Raw genomic sequence first — 22,240 nt, 5'->3', positions numbered from 1 at the left:
ACTCTTTATTTCCTCTGTTTTCATACACTGTCACCTACAGCCAGCTGATACTGTTATCTGCTGTCCCTGCTGTGTTGTACTAGATCAGAACTTTTGTCTTTCTTGTTTGTGTTGACTGATGTAGAAAAACCACTCTTCACCCGTGATGCATCACAGCTGAAGGGGACTTTCCTCAGCACAACTCTTAAGAAAAGCAACATGGGTTTTGGATTTACCATCATTGGTGGGGATGAGCCAGATGAGTTTCTTCAGGTGAAGAGTGTAATTCCTGATGGGCCTGCAGCACAAGATGGGAAAATGGAAACAGGTAATTAAAATGATTCCTCTGTTCTTTCATATAAGTAGAATGAGCCATAGATTTCCGAACTCTCTCCATAAATGTATATATTTTTCCATATCAATTTCTACTTAAATGCCTTATCTTACAACAAAGAAAGATAAACCTCTTAGATAGGAATTCCTCATACCTGTCTAACATCATCAAGTAGCTGATTTTTCTAATTCTTCAGTATTTTAAGGAAAAAAATATATATCTCAATTTTTTCTACATGAAAATGGACTGAGAAAAGGTCTCATTCTAATATGTAGAAATTATCTGTGATGTTCATTAGTTTATAGGCTGTTTATTCAAGGGGAAATTGTGAATGGAGAGAAAAAGAGACAGGCAGAAAGAGCACAGACTACTAAGGGAAAATTTCTACCTTTAGAAAAGATAGTTTTGCAAAACAAGTCAAGTCTGATCAAACTTTGTTTTCTTTAGAACAACAAAACAAGGGTTTTCAGTGTGACATATGGAGACATAGGCATCTGTGGACTACTAATAAGGAATCTGTGAAAATGAACAAAATAAACGAAACTGCTTGTGAAGAGATCTAAAGATACGGGATCACTGCTGAAAGTTTAGAAAATGATGTAGGATTTACAGCCTATGTGACCTCTTGTCCTGATACTTAACCACTTCTATGGTGAAGATTTTTCATGTTCATATCTGACTTGGATTTCACTGCTACAAATGATTACAGGTGACTGACATCCTGTGTCCATACAGCCCCATCACTGCGCACCACCTCTGCCCAGCAGTCCTTGTTCCCCAGATTGTTCATTGGTCCCAGGGCATATACCTAATTTTCCTTCCATTTCTCACCAAGTCAATATAGAAGAAATATTGGTTTGGTATTTATGTTATCTCTGCAGAAAACCCAGTTCATGGTGGCTAGAGTCACTGTGAAGATGCAGAGCATTTCCTAGTCCAAGACAGATCACTGTGGATGGAGCAAAGCAGCAGAGAAGGATTCTTTTCTCATGTGCAGGGAGCAAATATGTAAACACAAACAAACATAAATGATATTGGTGGAAAAGTCTCCAGTGATTCTTCTGGAAATTTCCTTTTATTCTTTCTTCTGTTGCTGCAGAGGAATGATCCAGACTGTCGTATGTTGAAATAAAACCTTAACGTTAGCTCATTCTGTAGGAATCTCCAGGACTTTGCAAGTAGGAAGTGTGAAGGTTGTGAAAAGTATTATTTTTAAAACTCTATAATTTGTCCAAAGTCTTATACTACAGTTGGCATGATGTTTCTAATGCCAAATAGATTAATAAATAATTTATATTTTAAAAAGTCAAAAAGAATTAGAACATAGATTTTTTTTTTAGAAAAAAAAAAAAAGGAAATAAAATAAAAGGCTATCAGCTATTTAATTCTCAATGTTTCTTGCTATTTTAACTTTAAAATGCAACTTTGTTGCCTAGGGCAAAATTACGGTAGCTGACAAATGAATAAATAATATAACAGACTTCCTGAAGTTCAGGAGATTTTAGTAACATGAACTTCATATTTCCCAATATTTTCATATTACCTAATATGATGCATGAGAGATTTTTTCCGTTTTTCATGGTTTAGCATTCTCAAATCCAGCACTCAAATACAACTATTTCTAAAACTATCTGAAGTGTGGGCTAGTTATGGGGGAACTTGTTCATATGGATTTCTTTACTCTAGAAAAGAGAGTGCCCTTACAACTTATTTAAATTTTGATGTTGAAATTCATCATGGGTGTCACTGATATTGATTACTGCAATTACAGATTGTGATGGAGACATAGAAAAAAAGAAAGTCCTTTAAAATACATAGATATAAAACTGATATTTTTTTTCTGAGACAATTAATTCAACTAAATTAAGAATCCATGACAGAAATATACATTCAAATATATAACTATAATTGAGCCTGATATCCTAGAAGAAATTCTGGACTCAAATGTCTTAATTTTTGTGAAGATTGACAGAGTTCTGATGTAAAGTAATTGGAGAATCTTGGGCTAATGATTGTGGCATCTAACGTGGTTTCTATGAATATTTGAAGTGATTTCTAAAAATGATAATAGTAAACGGAAAAAAGATATTTGAGGTCAGAATATTTATAAAAGTGCTGTTCAGCAATGTGATTGCATTTCCTGATACCCAATCTTTTTCACACTTTCTAAAGTACGGTTTCTAATCAGCTGGAGATTTCAAAATGCAGGTGTTTTGTTGATAAAGGTCTTAAAATCATACATTTCACAACTATTTGAGCTTACATATGTACATTTTGTTTGTTAGGTAGACGTCATTAGACAATGAACAGAGCTTTTAAAATAGTTTTCATTTATTCTTTTGACGTGAACTGCCTGTTGTTGTGCAATTTATGTGCACTGCAGCTATGATCACAGTCACTGGAGGCTTTAATAAGCAATCAAAATATCATATTATATCAGTAGGGTATCATAGTGGAAAGCTTGAGCACAATGACAATGACACTATGAACTGTGAAGTAACATGGGTGTAAGGGTGCTGGTGTTCCCATCTGTGATATAACTCTGAAGTTTTTCCCCTGTAAGATTGCTGCATTTTTTTTTTTTTTTTTTTTTTTTTTTTTTTTTTTTTTTTTTTTTTTTGCCAACTGGTAGACGAAATGCTAGGGCTTGAGGTATGCATTGGACATGGGGAAAAAAAAGGGAAGGGTGAATCTATGTAAGACTCATGGTCGCCATTTTAACCTGATCACAACACAGTGGTTTTACCAGCAGCCAGGTTTCAAAACAAAACAATTTTGGATTTCATTTCTTGGAACATGGAAGCTGCTGCCTGACAGAGACTTGGAATCACTGTGCTGCTGTGTTGGTGGATTTTTATCAGAAATGTCAGGAAACTTGCTATCTGCTAAGAAATGCTGAGGAAGTGAGGAATCTGAGTTCTGACTCTTTTTCTTTTCTCTCTCTCTCTCTCTCTCTCTCTTTTTTTTTTTTTTTTTTTTTTTTTTACATTCAGCAAACATAAATAAAGATATTGCTGTCCTTGCTTTCTGCCCTCACCTTTGTTAAAAGTTATTCTTCCACCAGCAATGGAAGTAAAAGCAATGTTAATGTGCTGGTTCCTCAGCCACTGTTATTCACAGTCTTTGTCCTAAAGCACCCTCAGCAGATATTTATATTAATGCCACTCTGTGGTTGGCAGTACCAGAGAAACTGGTATATTATTTTATTTCTGACATGCTTATCTTGAGACTGTTAACTTCCCTAAAAGCATGAAGTGCAATATTGGTATCACTTTCACCCCATGTCTGCTGTATCCAAGTTAGGCACTCACACTGTTCTCGTTAAAAGATAAACAGGGGGATAATGGGAAATAAGGAAGTCTTCAGTTCGGCTTGAACATTTTCATCCAGTTTGATTAGTCCTAGGGGTGCTGAAAGACTGTGTTGTCCTATAAAGGGGCTTTCAGCATGTGTGACCATGCTGCCTCCATATTGTCAAAAAGATAGCATTGCATCTTCATGATGCACAGTATAAATGTCTCCCAGATTTTTACTCTGACTTTCTTTGTTAGTATGACCACTAAGTGATTTTATACATAGTCTAGGTGTTTTAAATTTCACAGAGTCCTAGAATCATAGAATGGTTTGGGTTGGAAGGAACCTTAAAGATCACCCAGTTGCAGCCAACCTGCCATGGGCAGGGACACCTCCCACCAGACCAGGTTGCCCAAAGACCCATCCAGCCTGGCCTTGAACACCTCCAGGGATAGGGCATCCACAGCTTCTCTGGGCAACCAGTTCCAGTGCTTCACCACCCTCAATGTAAAGAATTTCTTCCTAAAGCCTATTTCAAATCTACCTTTTTTTTTTTCTCTCTTTTTTTTTGTTTGTTTGTTTCTTTTTGGTTTAAAGTCATTCCCCCTTGTCTTAACTTTGTACTCCCTGACAAAGAGTCACTTTGTTTTGTTTTATTTCATTCTTTTTGTTTTTCTTTGTTCACATCCAAATTGTACTAGTTAATTTTACCAGCCTGGTGTGTCACTGGCAGGGCTCTCCTTCATTACCTTGCCTGGGAAAGTTGAATCACGTGTTTCTTTGTTGCGTATGTGGGAACAACTTTAAATAAACACAAGTGCTGAAAGATTTCATGTAGCTCCTGTTTCCAGAGAAACCAATTTCCTGTTGTCTGGGTATGTTCAAAAAGGGTAGGTCAATTGTAAACTAAGCATAAACCTCACTGAGGCTTTGTGCTGAGTAAACAAATAAGAAAAAAAAAAGTTATGATGGAAAAGCTAATTGTGATAACAAAGTCTTAAAGCAAATTCTTTAAACAATGAGACTGGTGAATGGGTGAGATGGTTTCTCCAGGAGTAAAGGCAGAAGCTTATGGGAATGTTCTCACTTTTCTGAGTTTTTCAGTTTCTCTGATAAATTTTCTCCCTTTATCTCTTCTCTTCTCTTCTCTTCTCTTCTCTTCTCTTCTCTTCTCTTCTCTTCTCTTCTCTTCTCTTCTCTTCTCTTCTCTTCTCTTCTCTTCTCTTCTCTTCTCTTCTCTTCTCTTCTCTTCTCTTCTCTTCTCTTCTCTTCTCTTCTCTTCTCTTCTCTTCTCTTCTCTTCTCTTCTCTTCTCTTCTCTTCTTTCTCCTCTATTTGAATCTTTTTCCTTGTTTAGCTGTTTTTTGTTTGGTTAGTTGTTTTTTTTTTTCCCTCCTTCTATGTCTCTTTTGTTAGTAGTGGAGTTTTTGTTTGATTTTGAGATATGCCTTGGGAATTTTCATGTTCATATATTGCTCATTTTTCCTTTCAACTTGGGAAGCAAAACATCTGAAAAGACTTTATTAGTATGTGTCTTTTCCTTGGGAATTAGATTTATATTTATAAGCTTTATCATGCTTTATGTACTTATGAACATATAATAATCAACTAAAATCATCTCACTTAAGGTAGATGCCCTTGGAAAGGAAAAATGGTAAAAGACTGTTGAGACTCATTGGAAGAGAGACGGGCAGCAACAGTTAAGACAAATCTGTTAGTATTGTTTTAGTTTTTTATTGTAAGCCTGTTGTGCATTCTGCACAACATGGGGACTGTAAGTCATGCTGACTCACCTCCGTCCTCTTTTGGCCATGTTTATCCACTTGCACATTCCCATTACTATCCTGTTGGTTATCCTTTGTGATTCTCTTTTTTTTCTTGATGGTGCATCTTGTATCTTTGTTCACTTCTTCAGATTTTGTTGTTTCCAGACATTGCACATTTTCATCTGGAAAAGTGTTTCCTTTGTGTTTTGGATATATTTGAGAATCTAATTTAAGATTCCTGTGAATTTCACTGATGGCTTTAACTATGAAAGCCTCACAATTGATTTTGTTTTTCGCCTGGCACAATGGCTCCCTCATCTGCGGGTCGTGATGCTTAGGGAGCATCTGGACCACACGGACTTCACTTGCTTGAACATTCTGAATTGGCAGACCAGCTCCTTGGTGACATGGCCTTCTTACAGCATCTTGGTGATTTTTGATGATCGCATTTATGGCCTTGATTTTGGAAGTAGCACAAGGCATTGTGCTTTTCAATTGGTGCAATGCTTCCTTCATCTGCACCCCTTGAAATCACTGGTCCGGATAGCTTTTTTCACACTTCTTTTCTCTTTTGAAGCAGACAGTTTCTGTGCATCTGGGAAACTGGTAAGAGAAAATACACACGTTTAGAGACCAAAAACAAGGAAAGCCTTCAGCAGTATAGACAGAGATGCTGGCTGGTTAGGCTTAGTGCTGAATCAGAGTCATTCTGCTTCCAGATTCATACCCTGACTGATGGGAATTTCTCTGGCTTAGTTTACAGTAAGAGAAAGGTGTGTGCTTCCTGTGCCCTGAAGTTCTAGCATAGACACCTTTGTCATTTGAGCATCGTACCACGCCAGCATAGTTCCTCTGTTTCCTGATATAAAATGGTTGAGCTACAACGTCTAGCTAGGATTTTCAGAGATGGTGAAAATATTTGTGTCCTTTAGTATTTCTGTGTCTTCTCTCACTTTCCTGTTGGAAGACATCAAGGGGATGCGAGTTAGAAGCTACTGGTGGGAGACAGATAAGGTTTTAAGGGGGCAGAAAGGATATGAAGAGGCAGCTCATTTGAAGGGGTGCTGTTCTGGCAGTAGTGTTCTCCAGAATGTTCTCAGGTAAATTTCTGTGGCACTGAAGGTTGTGAATTGTGAATTTGTGTTCTGCTTAGCTGGTAGTTCAGCACACCATCATGCTTGGCAGTATCTTGCACTTTCCATGTGCTGTTGTCTCCTTGCAAAACAAGGTTATTTGGCATATTTGCACATGCTTTCCTCATGTTTCTAACATCACTAGAACCACAAGTGGAATGTTGTGGGAATCATTTTCAACTGCAGAACCTTTCTGCACTCAACTTTCTGCCACCCAGGGTCTCAAAGCGGCTCCTCAGCTCCTTCATGGTGATGGAGAAGGGCTCAATCTGGCAAGTGCCACCCAGGAGCTTCTCCTTGACCACATCTGCCCTCCTGCCATCTACTGGATCTTTCTCCACAGTGCTGCCATGGTTGCTTTCCACGGGTGCCAGGGACCATGGGGCTGGTGGGCGTCAGACCTCCAGGCTGGTCTCAGGGTGCTTGCAGACTCCCACCTCTCCTTGAGGAGTTTCACAGAGCCCTTTTGCAGGGTCGAGTCTGACAACTCCATCATGCCCTGCCAATGCAGTAGGTACATGATGACATAGCTTGTACTTCAGACTGAGTTTCTGTCTGCAGTGTTGGCTTGTTCAAACTTTTTCTTTGTTTGCTTGCTTTGTTTTAAGACAAATATTTAACCAGGATTTGAGTTGTCTGCAGTATTTTACTGGAGAGGACAGGAGAAGAGCTAGGTTTCTGCAATCCAAGGGTACTCATGAAGGAAATTCTGTTGTGACACTTGCTGTCTATACTTGTCAGCAATGAATTTGAATTTAGGCCTAAAGCTGACTTTAAGCCACGTCCCTACCTGCTCATGGTCACTTAAATCACTACAGCTCGCTTATAGCAATTCATTCTTAAATAAAATACTTGATGAGGACTGCATGTCTGAAACTCAGTAACTTGAATTTTTTCCTGGGCTTTACAAAAAAATGGGAAGAAAATTGGGGGAATAAGAAAAACTGAAGAGACTTGGAGTTGGGCTACAATGGTCTTTAGCATTTCACACCAACTTTGCTGCACTTTTTAACTTTTGCTGGCCACTTGTAAAGTTGTCTCATTTCAATGAAGGGGTGACCAGACAAAGTATGTACATTATGAGAGAAGGACCAACATGTTGCCCAGGAGGGCTGTGACTCATTCAAGCCAATGTGTTTTCCAAACCACTGCAGCCCAGCCCCCAGGACCCAGAGGAAGGGACAGAACAAAAAGCATCTGAGTCCTTAGTTTATGGCCATGCTGGGAAGGGAGGCAGGGGGATGCAAGAGAGAGGACTGGAAGCTGCTTCAGTTCTTCCATCTATCTGGTGACTAATATTAACTGGCCACATTATTGGGGAGCTTTTCTCCACTAAAGACTCCCTGAATGTGCACGAGAGCTAGCTGCCTCCTGCTTATTTATCACATGAACAGTATCAGGCTTCAAGCTACACAATCTATGTCCAAAAAAATGCATGAACTTGTGTATTTGTAAGGAGCTAATCTTACCGCTGGGCTCTTCTCAGCTGAGTTTTCTTCTCGTGACACTGCTGCGCTCATTACATGCCTGTTTAAAGGAAGACAAATTTAAACATTCTCTTATTCACTGGTCTCATTTGACTAAAGAACATGAAGCTTGATCGACAGTTCACAGTATACCTCTGAGAAAATCCTCATCCTACCTCGTCTGTCACAGTCGCACTTCCAAGAAGTGAAGACCGCAGCAAGAGGCGCCGCCTTTTAACCTACCTGTCTGCATTATGGACACACAGTCAGTCCACATTTCTAGGTTACTGTCTCCATCTGTGGGCATACAGAAACCAAGACAACCAAGTCAGCATCCTGGCTTTTCTTACCCAAAAACATCGGCCAGAGACACCCCAGGGCAGAATCTGTTGTTAGTGCATAACCTCTCCCAGAAAAACTTGTTGTGGTTAGGGACAAGTTCTTGGGCGGACTGTTGTGGTAGATAATAAAAGCTTCCAAACAGAGAGAGAATTGCTTTTTCATTTTCATTCTCTGCTACTTAGCTAACTTCAAGTTCTCTCTTAAAGCTAACTGGCAGAAATGTTTGACCAGCTCTGGCATGCCATGCTTGTTTTTTTTTTTCATTTATGAATGTTGATGTTTTTGTGTATGTTTGGTTGGATTTGATATATCAGAAAAACATCAAAATATTGGGTAATTTACCCTTGGGGGTGTTCTCTCTTCCTGTGGTATGACAGAGAGTTCTGACTTTCAGGCTACAGCTCTTTGGCCAACAAAACTTTTGAAGGCCAACCCGTTCTTTCTGAAATGGGGAATTAAGGGAGAAATCCGATGTGAACTTCTTTGGATCTTGAGAGAGAGAATCAGCAGGCGAAGTCATAAGTTTGTAGTTGCAATGCCATAACTGGAATACATAAAGCAACTCAGTGCTCAGAGTCAGGTTGAAAGGTGATCCAGAAGAATGTGCTGCCCGTCTGCATTAGGGTACCATCCGTTTTGTATTTGTGTTCAGCTGACAGCTAATAAATGTCCTTGGGAAGACACTGCAGGGGAAGAGGGCAGAAAGAGATTTCCATTTTGTTTCAACCAAAGCCCTGTTGTTTGAATTTAAATAATTATTTCTGAGTTAGGCGTTGGAGTTCTGTAGATGCTCTGAGTTAGATGTATTACATTAATAATTGTTCCTGATTTAGCTGGTGGGTTTCAGAATGGATTTCTGAGCAAGTGAAATAGAGCCATGAGAATGCTTAGGGGACTGGAGCATCTGTCTTCTGAGGAAAGATTCAGGACTGTTTAGCCTAGAGAAGAGGAGATTGAGAAGGGATCTTATCAACCACTACAAATACCTGAGAGGACAATGTAAAGAGGATGGGGCCAAACTTTTCTCAGTGGTGACCAGTGATAGAACAAGGGGTAATGGGTATAAAATGAACCACAGGAGGTTTCATCGCTATATGAGGAAGAACTTTATGGGTCAGGTGACAGAGCACTAGAACAGGCTGCCCAGAGAGGCTCTGGAGTCTCCTTCTTTGGAGGTATTCAAAACCCATCTGGATGTGATCCTGTGTAACATGCTCTGGGTGACCCTGCTTGAGCAAGGGTGTTGGACTAGGTGATCTCTGGAGATCTTTCCAACCACAACCACATTCTGTAAAATGTCTGCATTTATTAGGGAGAACACTGTAACACATTTTCTTCTTTTCAAGACAGGAGGGTTGCAGATCCCTGTTTCCTGCCATTTTACTTTGCAATAGGTGGACATTTCATCCTGTATAATGATCCCATGATAGCTTATGTTAACAAAAAGGCCAGAGTGATCAAGACCACATTTGAGTTGTACACTAAAATAGGACTGCTCAAGCTCAACCTTTTCCCACCTCTTCAAATGTCTCATCGTAATGCTTCAGTGGGCCTGGTCTGTAGCGAAGGCCTTCTGAACTGTGTGGCAGGGGGAAGTATCTCTGAAATATAAGGACACAGAAAGGTAAAATTATTTGCTTGTGGATTTTTTTTCTGTCTTTGGAAGTCAAAACCACTTTGGCTTGTGGGTCAAAAGCACTGCCTAGAACAGTGACTTAAGAATAACTTGACGAAGATAATTGATACTGACTTGTGGATGATAGAGGTACAGATTTGTTTCCTTTCCCAGCAATGGGAAACTAATATGAGGCTTTCCCTTTCCAGTGTTTCTGACATTATTTGAGCTTAGATGTGGAATCTGTCTGTAATTACAGGATAGCACTGACTGAAAGATCATGAGCAGTCATTGCAGAATCAAAGGGTGCATGAGGTTGGAAGGCACCTCTGGAGGTCATCTGGTCCACACCCCCTACTCAAGCAGGGCCACCCAGCGCACGTCCATGTCCAGGCAGCTTCAGCCTCTCTGGGCAATCTGTGCCAGTGCTCCAACCCATTCTTGACTTAGAGAAATGAGCACATCTGACTGACCATCCCAGCCCAAACCAGAAGTGTTTTCAGTCTGATTCCAGTCTCAGCTAACTGTAAATCTGCCATGGTCAAGAAAGTAACAGATCATTTATACTGGTGTTAGTAAGATTTATTATTCAGAATGCAGTACAACAGTAATAACGTACCAGTAATGTTTCTGCTGTTTTATATTAAGAGTATCTGAAAAAGCAAATATTTCTGATATAAAAAAGTAGCATTAGCAATGGGTTTCAAATGCAGAATGACTGTATCCCTGAAAAAACAAATATTCCACTGAGAAGGACAAGGACTTCTCATGAAAGAAAAGATTTAAGTTACTTTACCTAAACAAGACCTTATAAATAGTTTTCAAGTCACCATGTATTTTTATTTTTTTGGGGGGGGTGGGGGGAAGAGGAGAGAGGGGAAGATACAGACTGACCAAAGTAACTTTAATATATGAGGGTTTTGTTGTTGTTATTGTTCTGTTTTGTTTTGGTTTAAAGTGAAGAATAGAATAGCTCTATTCAGGGAATTATATTGTTTACTAATCTGTTTTGATTGCTTGAATAGATGGCCTAGCAATTATGAAATTGTTATTCTGGTAATCAGTTACTTATTAGTACGGGCCTTTCTTGTTAGAATAATCTAGTGTCCTTGGTGACATTTACAAAGTACAAGGGAATGCACTAAGTAAAAGTGTAGCATTTGTTAGCAATATGAAGATTATTATATAACAAATAATACTGATTGTTTATTTTACTTCTTGTAAGTAGTGTCTGAATCCTTGATGCTTTAAACATTTAGTAAATTCTCGTCATTTTTTGAGCATGATTGTTCTGTATTCAACAGCTTTATCAACACTAACTTACACTTTAAATAATTAGATAACTTTAAAAAATAGAGTATCGTGGTAGATACATGAAGGTTTATCTCATCCATCTCATCTTTCATGCTATACTCTGCACACTTCTTCTCTCTCTCTGTTATTCTTTTGCATATTTTTCTCCCATTTTTTTAACATTCAGCTCTTCACCAAGATTTGGCTTTTATTAATGTTCTAAATGGTTGCTCCAAGACAAGCTATTTTCATAAGTAGGCATCTTCCAAAGAAACATTTGGGCACTTCCATGTTATATATCCCAATGAAAAGAATTTTTTTTCAGATTTATAAGTTATATTGTATTGGGTGCGTGTGTGTGTTTTTAATAATATAAATGTACTTTTCAGAGCTATTTTAATAGATCACTATAAGAATTTGTTATCAGTTTGTAACAGTTTTTAAATTGTGCTTCTAAAGCAGTACTTTACAAATATGTTTGGCTTTCTGAAGTCTGTTTAAAGTATATGTTATCCATTTATCCATATTTTATAGGTATGGATCCTTGCCAGGTCCACACAGTTAATCAGTCCTGTGTCTGGTGACAAATAACATTTGCAATTCACATTGCAATGTTGAATGATGTGAACACATTCAACTCGCTCACCCTTTAATAGTCCTATATGGCCAGTACGAAAGTCTAATGGCGAGTGGAGGCTAACAGTGGACTATCGAGGCCTGAATGAAGTCACGCCACCACTGAGTGCTGCAGTGCCAGACATGCTAGAGCTTCAGTACGAACTAGAGTCAAAGGCAGCCAAGTGGTATGCCACAATTGATATTGCTAATGCATTTTTCTCCATCCCTTTAGCAGCAGCATGCAGGCCGCAGTTTGCTTTCACTTGGATCCCCTTTTCCCTTCATAGATCCCCTTTTCCCTTTAGTTTATACTGCATGAAACAATGCAAGATTGTGATTGTATTTGCTGCCTGGAAGCCCCCTAAAATAAGCCTTAACTGTCCCTAGAAATGTTCCTGAAAACCTGTCAGTTTATGGAAGTGGTATGACACATTGGTTTTTCTTTCTTCATATGTTGTTATTAATCCCATGGACTGAAGAGAAGGAAAATATGAAAAGTGCTTGGAAAGTAACTAATAGTGACAACAAAAAATATTACAGGGTATCACAGAGTATGAGAATTTCTCTCACCCAAATTAGGATTTCTTGTTTGTGTTCCTGCACTCTTCAGCACAGGCAGATTAAAAAATGCAAAACACAACAGAAAAAGTATATTTGTATCAGGTACAGTCAAAATCATTAGATTCTCTGTTCAGTCAAGACACCTACAGTTCCTTTCACCAGTAAGAGGTGTATTTTCATTTTTGTGACCTAGGCCTTTCCTTTTACGATTTTTTTTTTTCAAGAAGAGGAGATAGGAAGGGCATTGAAGTGGAACTGCAATGTGAATTCTGTCGTCTTTAAATAATGACCCTAAATGAGGATGGATCCCATGGAAGCCCTGTTAGTCCATAGCTGAGTTCAATGGTTTAATGTTTTAATGGTGCACTTCGCTTTTTTTAATTTGAGCAGGACACAGAATCCCACTTTACTCAAGCTGCATTATATTTCTAACCAGGAAAGCTTGCAAATATCATGTGACTAATGCCAAAACCATTCAAAATGTGTATGAGTAAAATTAATTCTGACTTTTAAGAATCTTCCCAAGGCAGACTGATGCAGTGTTGCTAATCCTCAAAATTTTAGCTTGAATCTCAGTGTATTCAGATTTTTTTAAAGCACAACTCCTAACGTTAACAACAACAACAACGAAGTGTGACTAAATGTGAATTTAGTCTTAAATTTTACATCATAAAAGTTTCTTCTAGTTGCAGAGGAAAGCTCTGAAGTATGACACCGTTGTACTTAAAAGATTTTAATGAGAAAGCAAACAAAATGCCAAGTGAATTGTCTGTTTCATTTCACCTACTGATTCTATCACTTTATCTGTGGAAAGGGATGTGACTTGTGGTTTTGAATTCTTGATGGTGACAATAAAAATAATAGTTGCATTTTGGAATATTAATAACAATGAGGAACTATATAGCAGAAAGTTATTCTTTGCAACCCATCTCTTACATTTTAAAATAAGCAATTCATTGAAATCCATGTGCAAATAAAGAGAACTTAAGTTGCTGGAAAAATTTAGCCTTTGCACTTTTTTTTTTCTATCATTTTTCCATTATATTTTTATGTTACTTCTGCTTTCATATAAAATTAACTTTCTACAGTGGTCACAATAATACGCATAAATTTATATTTACACTAACTAAAGACGTTGAATAAAGTGCCCACTTCCATCAAAAAAGTACTGAATTCTAATCTCCATGAGGTTCCTATTATAGTGTTTTCTTCACATTTTTATTATTTTGGTACACAATACTTTTGTTATGTAGTCATTGAACTACAAGCAGGACAGAGGTGATCTTAGACTGAACAATTTCTATCCATATTTCATATACAACACTCTCTAACTGTCTAGGTCTAACGGTTTTGTGGAAATCTTGTCAGATTTCTTTGGTTGGCTGGTATGATTTTCAATAGCCTTGTGTTCTCCCTGAGGTGCAGAAAATCCATATGTCACTATCTGTTCTGCCTGATACAGAGTTAGAGCTTGAGTCCATGTTGCCTATCTGTCAAGCTACTGAGCATTTATTAAGCACTGCATACAAATCTTTCCTATTAAAATCATACCACTTTGCATAAATATTCCTCGAGGTACGAAGAGAGCTATTGATTCTTTTTAGCCCTGTCATTTGGCTATTTCCCTTGAAGTTTTTGATTAAAATTATTTATACAAACTGGAATAGCAATTATAGCAAAGCATCTAACTTGGATTTCAAAATTTCAGAATGGACTGTATATTTTTTAAGTCACAAGAAAAAATTGGAAAAAAAAATCATAGGATTTTGTCTTCACTTTACATGTTGTCTCACTTCATGGGATGAATCTCTTTTTACATTATTAGTACAAATGGGACTCAGTGTTATCTGACTTCGTATCTTGGTTTTTGGCCCTAGAGTTTGCCATAAATTATAAATTTCAGGAATCTTCTATACTGTTCTTCTATGTTCTACAGCATTTAAGATTGTACATTATTTCAAGGTGATTCAAAGCATCACATAAAGGAACATAGACCCTTAAGTAAGGTGTCAAAAGGGAGGAACAGGTTGTCTCCGGTGAACTGAGACTAACAGTATTCAGTATTCAGTATGGAATTTGGTTGCTTAGCATAGGTGTGCAGTGCTGTTAAAAGTGCCAGAGAACCCACCTAGCCTCTTGTTGGCATTTGAAAAAGTTAGAAGTCTCTTCTAAGTCCTGTGTCATATCTGCAAGTTTATCTTACCTTGGGCAAGATAAACATGCTCAAGGCTGTTTTAAAAGGCATTAGACTTAAACAACCAAATTATTCTTCTAACACCTTAATAGGAGTGTATTAAAAGACTCCTTTGTCTTTCATTGTCATCTACCACAGCAAACAGTTGTTGATTCATTACTGTACTATTGACCCTTTTCTGTCAATTTTAAGGAAATTTGTTTTCATTTACAGTAATTCAAAGCTTATACATATGGTATTATGAATAAAAAATAAATAAATAACATAAAAATAAAAATAAATAAATAATAAAAAATTACAATTCAATAGGTTTAATTTTCTCTTATTTAGCTATTCAAATATCAAGTGTGATTTTTTGAGTTCAGGCATATACTGGTGCTTATAAATTAATTTTCTTCTCCAGCACTTACAATATTTTTGGTCAGATATTCTTGGTACTCATAAAATATGTCCTATTAGGATTAAAGAATATATTCCTTCCTTCCTTTCATTTCCTTTCCTATAGTGAATCTTGTTCAAAAGATTCATTTTTTCAAGTCCAGATGATATGTAGAAATGCATTAGGAATCTGGAAAGAATAGCAATATTTCCATTTTCTTTGATAAAATCCATACTTATACACAGAATAAAAGTTATACTATGCATGGCTTATGGCACTGAATTCAGTCAAAAAAATAAAAAATAAATAAAAAGTCATGCATGTTGAAATGACATTTTGATTTATATTTACCAATCCTAAGAATAATAATCTGTGCATGCTACTTAAACCAGTGAAATATCTGACACATAAATAAGTGAAGTTCCAAGTTATTTAAGTGTCTGCAGGACAGAGTATATAAGCTGATCTGCTTATAAGTAGGAAGTCAATTCTAGTGCCTAGACATTAGACAACTCTTCCAAATCCAGCTACAGAAAGTTAAACGTTTGATTAGAGGTAGCTGAGGTTTGAACATATTCAACCATGCCAGAGTCCACACACACAGCACTTATCTTTCTATCTGACTGCTTCACCTTTGTCCAGGTTTTCACTGCAGTTATGTTTTTATTTAACCCAGAAAACAAAGCTGAAGCAATTTAATGGGAAGAGAGAGCACAGTGCAGATATGATTTATGACAATATAAACAATTCTGTCTCTTATGGGCAAATGGAACACAAGCTGTATACACAAGATGTACATAATCTGTACATAATGCCAGTCTAGGTCTTTGTAGCACAAATAAATGAAGAGCTGGTGCTCAGAAGTGTCATATCTTTAGATTTCTGTAGAATGAGATTATACAGAAATCAAGAAACATAGTAAAGTAAAATAAAAAATAGTAAAGGTGACAAAGCAAAGAGTGTGTTTGGAATGTGAACATTTGTGCAGTATACGCAAGTTGTGTCATGCACAAAACCAGTGTGTATGGTAGGTCTCAGAAGCCCATAAATTTGTTCTGTGAACCATCATACAAAATCTGTAGATTCTGCAATTAGGATATTTAACATTAGGCTAGTAGGTGCTAAATATATTGTCATAAGCCTCACATTCATTAGAACAGGTTTTGTAATTTTGGGAACCTTTTTTTTGGAAGTTGCCAGCTGAGTAAGCAGAGTGCAATGAGCTCAGTTCCTGAAAAAAATGCTGCAGTTGCAAAAATAACTTTTCTCTTATCAAATATAATTAACATCTCACATGATTTGGCTATTTGTATGAACAGACAAAAATATACATTGAAAATAATAATAATCATCATCTCATGTACCATTTCATTCAATAAATAATGACATCTTATTGCTTAACAAGAACAATCTGGGAGGGGGAAAAGAACTTCTTTCTTTATAAAGAGATGACAGCGAAAGTGAAAAAATATTCACTAGGTTAATAGCATAGAACTGTACTTCTCAGTATCAACAACCATTCTACCTTTTATTTTCTTCTAATTTTGTTGTTTTGTTATACAGGATTTTGTTATACCATTCAATTACTGAAACAAAATGTAAATATTTAGCTCAGTTTCATTTTTTTCCATTTTTACTAAAAATTAAGTACATTAAGAGTATATTATTAGCTCTCTGCATCCACATTTGTGCAAGTAAACCCACTCAATCTAAATTAAAGCCAGAGCGTTCACAAATTTAGCTCTTCATTTGCCTTTAACAGTTCTTGAGTACAAATTTGAAAGCTAAAATTTAAAGCAAATGTTAAACCCTTTGAAAACTTGGGAATCAATGAATTACTTTTAAGATAGAGTTTCTGCTCTGTGTTTAGAATGGGAAATATCTATCTTACCATTTATCAAATGTTTTACTTGAACAAATTAACATCCCTGTACTTTAATTTCCTCATCCAAAAGGAAAAATAGTTAATATAGAATTTTGTAGCAGTTAGCAGTTCCCATTATAACTAGTGCAAATAATAGAGAAGAGAAACCAAATGAAGTTCAATTTAGCAACATATTTAAGCTGACTGCTGTATGAATCCAATTGTGTGGGATACATAAAAACTGAAATCTGTGCTTCATGTGCATCAATTTTTTGTCACTGTTCTGAGTTTCTTATTCGATGCATGGCATAAAATAAAAACATCCAGAGTTGCGTTAGAGAAGAAAAAACATTTTCACGCATATAAATTATATTCCAGAAGCTTCATGAATCTTTAACTAATGGAAGTTACAGGGACATTTCAGGCACTTCTGTTACAAGTTCACTTCTAAAGCATGTTTCACTATCTATTGCCAGAATCAAGATATTAGAGTAGATGCACTTCTCATCTGACCCTGTTTCACTTCTTAGTAAGAAGTGCAAAGTTTATTCCAGCACTTATACAACTACTTTCTTTATAATTGATGATTCTGATGTTCAACAATTAAAAAAAAAAAAAAAAAGATTTGTTTGTTTAAAAACCTGTAATGAAAATTTCCCAATAACATAAGCAGCACTTTGCAAACTGGTATGTGGGTGGAAAATCCTGAGGAAGAGAGAGAGGCCCCTGGAAAATTTCATCCAGTCTTTCCCTCTTCTCCCCACAAAAGTCTGTTCCCATCCAGCAGTCAAATGTGTAAGCAATAAAGAGGGACTGTGTCAAGGAGCTAAACCTGCTTCTGGTGACTGGAGCTTAGAAGGTTTGCCAGTTTGCCAGGTCTCCCCTACTGGCCTTGTGGACAGTATGGGGAGAAGAGGGGCCTTTCCGTAGAGTCTGGGAGAAAACTGGATGGACCGTGTTTTGCTGGAGCTGAAGAAGTGACAATTTCTATTTATCTTCAGGGAAGCATGGAGAAAAGATTGTCATTTTATCCTTAGAGATGGCTGGAGAGTGGGTGTGTACCTGCGTGTGTGTGTTTGTAGAAGGAGGTGGGAGAGGGAAGGACAAGACACTAAAGAAAAGAAGAAAAGGAGCTCTGTGAGAAAGGTCTGAGACCAGTCATGTGACCACAGGCCTTTTAAACACTGACACATTCACTCCTTTTGATGTATTTCTTTCTTGTTCAGCTCCTAATGGAAGTAAATTAAATATCTTTGTATTTCACTAATTTTTAATTCCTTAAAACCAGCATCATTGTATGCAACATTTACTGAGACTTTCTTTGCCATACTGAGCATCACATGTGGTAACTGCTGAGGAAAAGACAGATAATACTGGACACCTTTGTTTTTCTTGATAGCACAGTTCTTTGAAAATGTATTCATAGGCTAAAAGTGAGTCATGAACCATGCTGAGTTGTGCTGTTACTCTGTTATTCGTATTTTTTCTGTTCCACCTGTATGGACACAAAATAACTAGTCTCAATGAGGAAAGGCTATCAGCAGTTGATGATGATTAGCCTGAAATCACACCTTTGAAGCCTGCAAATCCATCAGCTCTGCATAGGTTGGCAGGACTGAACTAAAGGGGGGAGGAGGGGAGAGAGTTCCTATAACATGGTGAATGTCAGAAAACAGGCATCAGAAGGAGCTTGAAAACTGGGAGGGAGAGAAAATTAAGGTAGTGATGTGAACTAGCTCACAATGTCAACCTGACAGTGCATTCACGTCTTGTAAGGCAAAGGAGGCGAGTTATAGTTCAACAGAAACATCATTGTTTGCATATGGCAATGAGATACACGCTATATGTCCAGGACAGCATTAATCATGCCATTGCCACTGGCATGTTATAACAATTATGTCCCCCAGTATTGTCCAGATCCTCATCCATGGCTCTCGATCCCTGTCTTGTTGGATGGAGCCTGACATTCCTCCACTGAACTCTCTGGACAAAAATCATAGGATCATCATAGAATGGCTTGGATTGGAAGGGACCTTAAAAATCATCTAGTTACAACTTATGGGTGTCCCAGGTGATCTCATCCACTAGGTCAAAGTGCTTAAAGTTCAGTGTCCTGACTTTGCTCTTTGCCAGAACAAAATTCCTCAAGATCACAAACAACCAGGGTGTGGTCACTGCAGCCCAGACAGCCACCAATCTTAAATTCTTTAATTAGTTCATCTGCATTGGTGAGCACCAGGTCCAGTGAGGCTTCTCTGGTTTGTCTGTCCAATACCTAGACCAGGAGGTTATCCTCAATGCATTCCAGGAGTCTCCTGGATTGCTTACAGCCTGCTGTGTAGTTTTTCAAGTAGATATCTGATATGTGAGGCTGAAGTCCCCAAACAAGATGAAAGCATGCAAGCATGATGCTTCTTGGAGCTGAAGCAAGAAGGCCTCATCAACAGGCTCCCCTTGATACGGCGGCCTGTAGTAGACTCCAACCACAAGGTGTCCTTTATTGGTCTGATCCTTAATTTTTACCCACATGCTCTCAACCTGTTTGTGACTGTTTCTGAGAAGCCCTGTTTGTGACTGTTTCTGAGAGGCAGCTCTTCTCAATCTATCCATTTCTTAACATAGAGGGCAACACCCCCACCCCTTCTTCCCTGCCTTTCTCTTCTGAAAAGCTTCTAGCCTTTGATGGCAGTATTCCAGATGGGTGGTTTGTCCTGTCACATTTCCATGATAGCAAGTAGGTCATAGTTTTCTAATTGCACCACAACAATTGATGAGTCCATACCATGGCCCCAAGGTTGCCCGTGGGCTCAGGTGAGCGAAGTGGAAGGTGGTCGGCCACAGCACAGGCACTGCCTCTTACCAGACTCATGCAACACTGCAGTGTTAGTCATTGCACCAAAACACTTACCCCATTTATTTGTTCATACTTTTTTTTCATCATTTTAGAATGTAACTTTATTTTGAGTTTGTTTTTGTTGTTGTTCTAACGTAGACAAGAGAAGTTAAAAATACTATAGTTTTACCTGTGGTCATTTTCCAGGCAGGTTAGAGTGGCAGCTGTATTTTTCAGAGTTCAAAGCTTTCTGTCCTTTGGTAGACTGTTTTCAGCAATCTGTTTAGTCTGTTTTATTCCAATTATTTTCTGTATATCAGACAGAGTATATTTTTTAGGCCATACTTGACTGCATCATTGCTTTCATCAGAAGAAAACAGTTGACTATTATATAAGAGTTTCAACTGTATCTAGTGAAGTTCCTGCTTATCGAAAAATCTGTTGTGAATTGCTTTGAGAAATAGGGATAATAATAAAAATCGTACCCAAACTATTGTTTTTGTTAAAAGTGTTACTCCATCCAAGGTGAGCTGATGGATTTTTATTTTAAAATGTACAGTGTTATAAATACTGTCTTTTGATAGACTGTTCAGTTCTGAATGCAGGATAGTGATATTTTAAACATTACATTTGCTATAAGAAGAATTCTGCTTTTTTAGATTGTAGTATTTGTAATTCCAAGTCAACCAAAAATAATACCTTTATAAAAATGTTGGCATGCATTTTATTTCTTTTTTTTTTTTTTTTTTTTTTTTAATGGTTAGAACTGAAAGTAATGCTAACTTAAGAAACTTGTAAGAAAAGAAAAACAAAATATTTCTTATTTTTTGTTTTTTAATTGATCATAGGCTGGCAATGTCTTGGCTAATTCTAAACTAGAAATTCATCTCAGAAAATATGTAGTTCTTTGTATAATCTCTTTTTGCCAGCTATATCTTAATTTTCTCTTTACCAAAACTCTTAATGCTGATAGTTTTCGTAAAACTTGGAAAGCAACATTTATGTCTGTAGGGTATGTATAGGTATAAATACAGTCTGTTAGAGATAATCCATTATAAACTAGTAGCATGCATAAAATATATAATGCAAGTATCTGGATGTATCTAAAAAAGATTCAGTAGATCTATACATCTATTGAATGTTGAATTTTCATGGTGAACTGCTTTTATGTGTGTATGTACTAAGGGTGTATATCCTTATATATAACCATATGTGTATGTGAATACAATAAACATGAATATAGATAAACAAGCATATATTATATATTATTTAGTCAATTTCAGGGGAAAAAGTTTTTTTAAGAACTAGTGGAGGTAGAAGAATAATATTGTTCCATCATATGAGATATTCTTAAAATATATCACTGAGAGCTTCTAGTCTAGGGATCAATCACTTTTGCAGAAGGTCAGGCTGGTCGCAGAGATATGAATTTTGCCTCTCCCATGTGAAAATACATCCACATGTAAATTTAGCCTCATTTTTGAGGTGTACATTAGAACTAGAAATTAATTCTCTCCCACCATGGCTTCAGTGTTGAACACCCTTCGCTCTACATTATAAAAAAGAAAAAGCTGGGCTTTCCCTAAATTGGGCCTTCTACCTTTTAAGTGCAAGGGTGTCACTGGACACAGCATTCAAAATCTAGACATCCCACTGTCTATCGATCAGTCTTATACATATATCTGGAATGCAACTGAGGGGAAGAGCCAGGCCAAGTGCAGGAAAAAGGGACTGCAACAGAGACCCTAAAGAGAAGGATAAAATATGAAATGCTATCTTGATAATTACTATAACAAAATCTCTTTTTACAATGTAAATGCGTCAAATGCATGTAGGCAACTTTTAATTTATTATTCTTCAAATGTAAAAGTTTTCTTCTGTGCTTTATTATACATATAAAAAAGACTTGAAACAATCTCTCTCTTGGTCAAGACTGTAAGGAGAAAGTCAATATTTGAAGCCATTGCTATCCTGAAAGCAGCCCTATCCATTGCTGCAGTATACTTATACCTTGGTTTAGTATACCTTGTACAGCATAGCTGTATCTGCTTCAGCAGATTCAGCAAGAATTTTACTTTTTTCTCACAGCATCAGCAAGTTCTTCTCCCAGATCTTAGATCTGACATAGGCTACCATGACTTTTTATGACCTCTGCTTGCACCTTGCAATAGCAGTTCTTAGGCATGGGTTGTATATCAAGCCTAATCCTTCCAATTAATTTAAATGTCTCATGCCTTACTCTCATATTGCTATCAGTGATGGAATTAGATATTCTTTTAAATCCTAATTTAGTTGGAAAAGAGAGAAATCACATTAAACTTGAATAATTTTTGTTCATTTTTCTTTGACTTTGCATTTCAGTCAATTTGATGCAACAGTATTCATTTGCCATTAGATGAATGCACACCTAAATTTTTTGCGTTTGAATTACGCAGCATGTCTGTTTTTTAATTTGGGAGAGTGAGGGATTTGAGGAAATTGCAGAATGTTCACATAACTAATTTCTCTTTAATGGTGACAGCTTTTAATCTCTGTCACGTCTTGTTGGTATCTGAGCACATCTGGGTCTT

General features: G+C 37.1%; 1 protein-coding gene across 3 annotated transcripts in view; it reads left to right on the top strand.

Moving 5' to 3' along the window:
- MAGI2 (membrane associated guanylate kinase, WW and PDZ domain containing 2) overlaps window positions 1-22,240 on the top strand; it is a gene marked incomplete at its 3' end in the record, with an annotated part of 758,986 nt that overhangs the window by 601,802 nt on the left and 134,944 nt on the right. For all 3 annotated transcript variants that reach the window (XM_084287031.1, XM_084287030.1, XM_084287029.1), the window contains one exon: window positions 125-307. In XM_084287031.1, the coding sequence (XP_084143157.1) occupies window positions 125-307 (183 nt within the window). The remainder of the gene's footprint in view (window positions 1-124; window positions 308-22,240) is intronic.

The sequence above is a fragment of the Netta rufina genome (assembly GCF_964035555.1).
Source record: "Netta rufina genome assembly, chromosome: 1".
NCBI lineage: Eukaryota > Metazoa > Chordata > Aves > Anseriformes > Anatidae > Netta > Netta rufina.
Note: the sequence above shows the minus strand (reverse complement) of the source record. Positions and strands in the feature narration are given on the sequence as shown.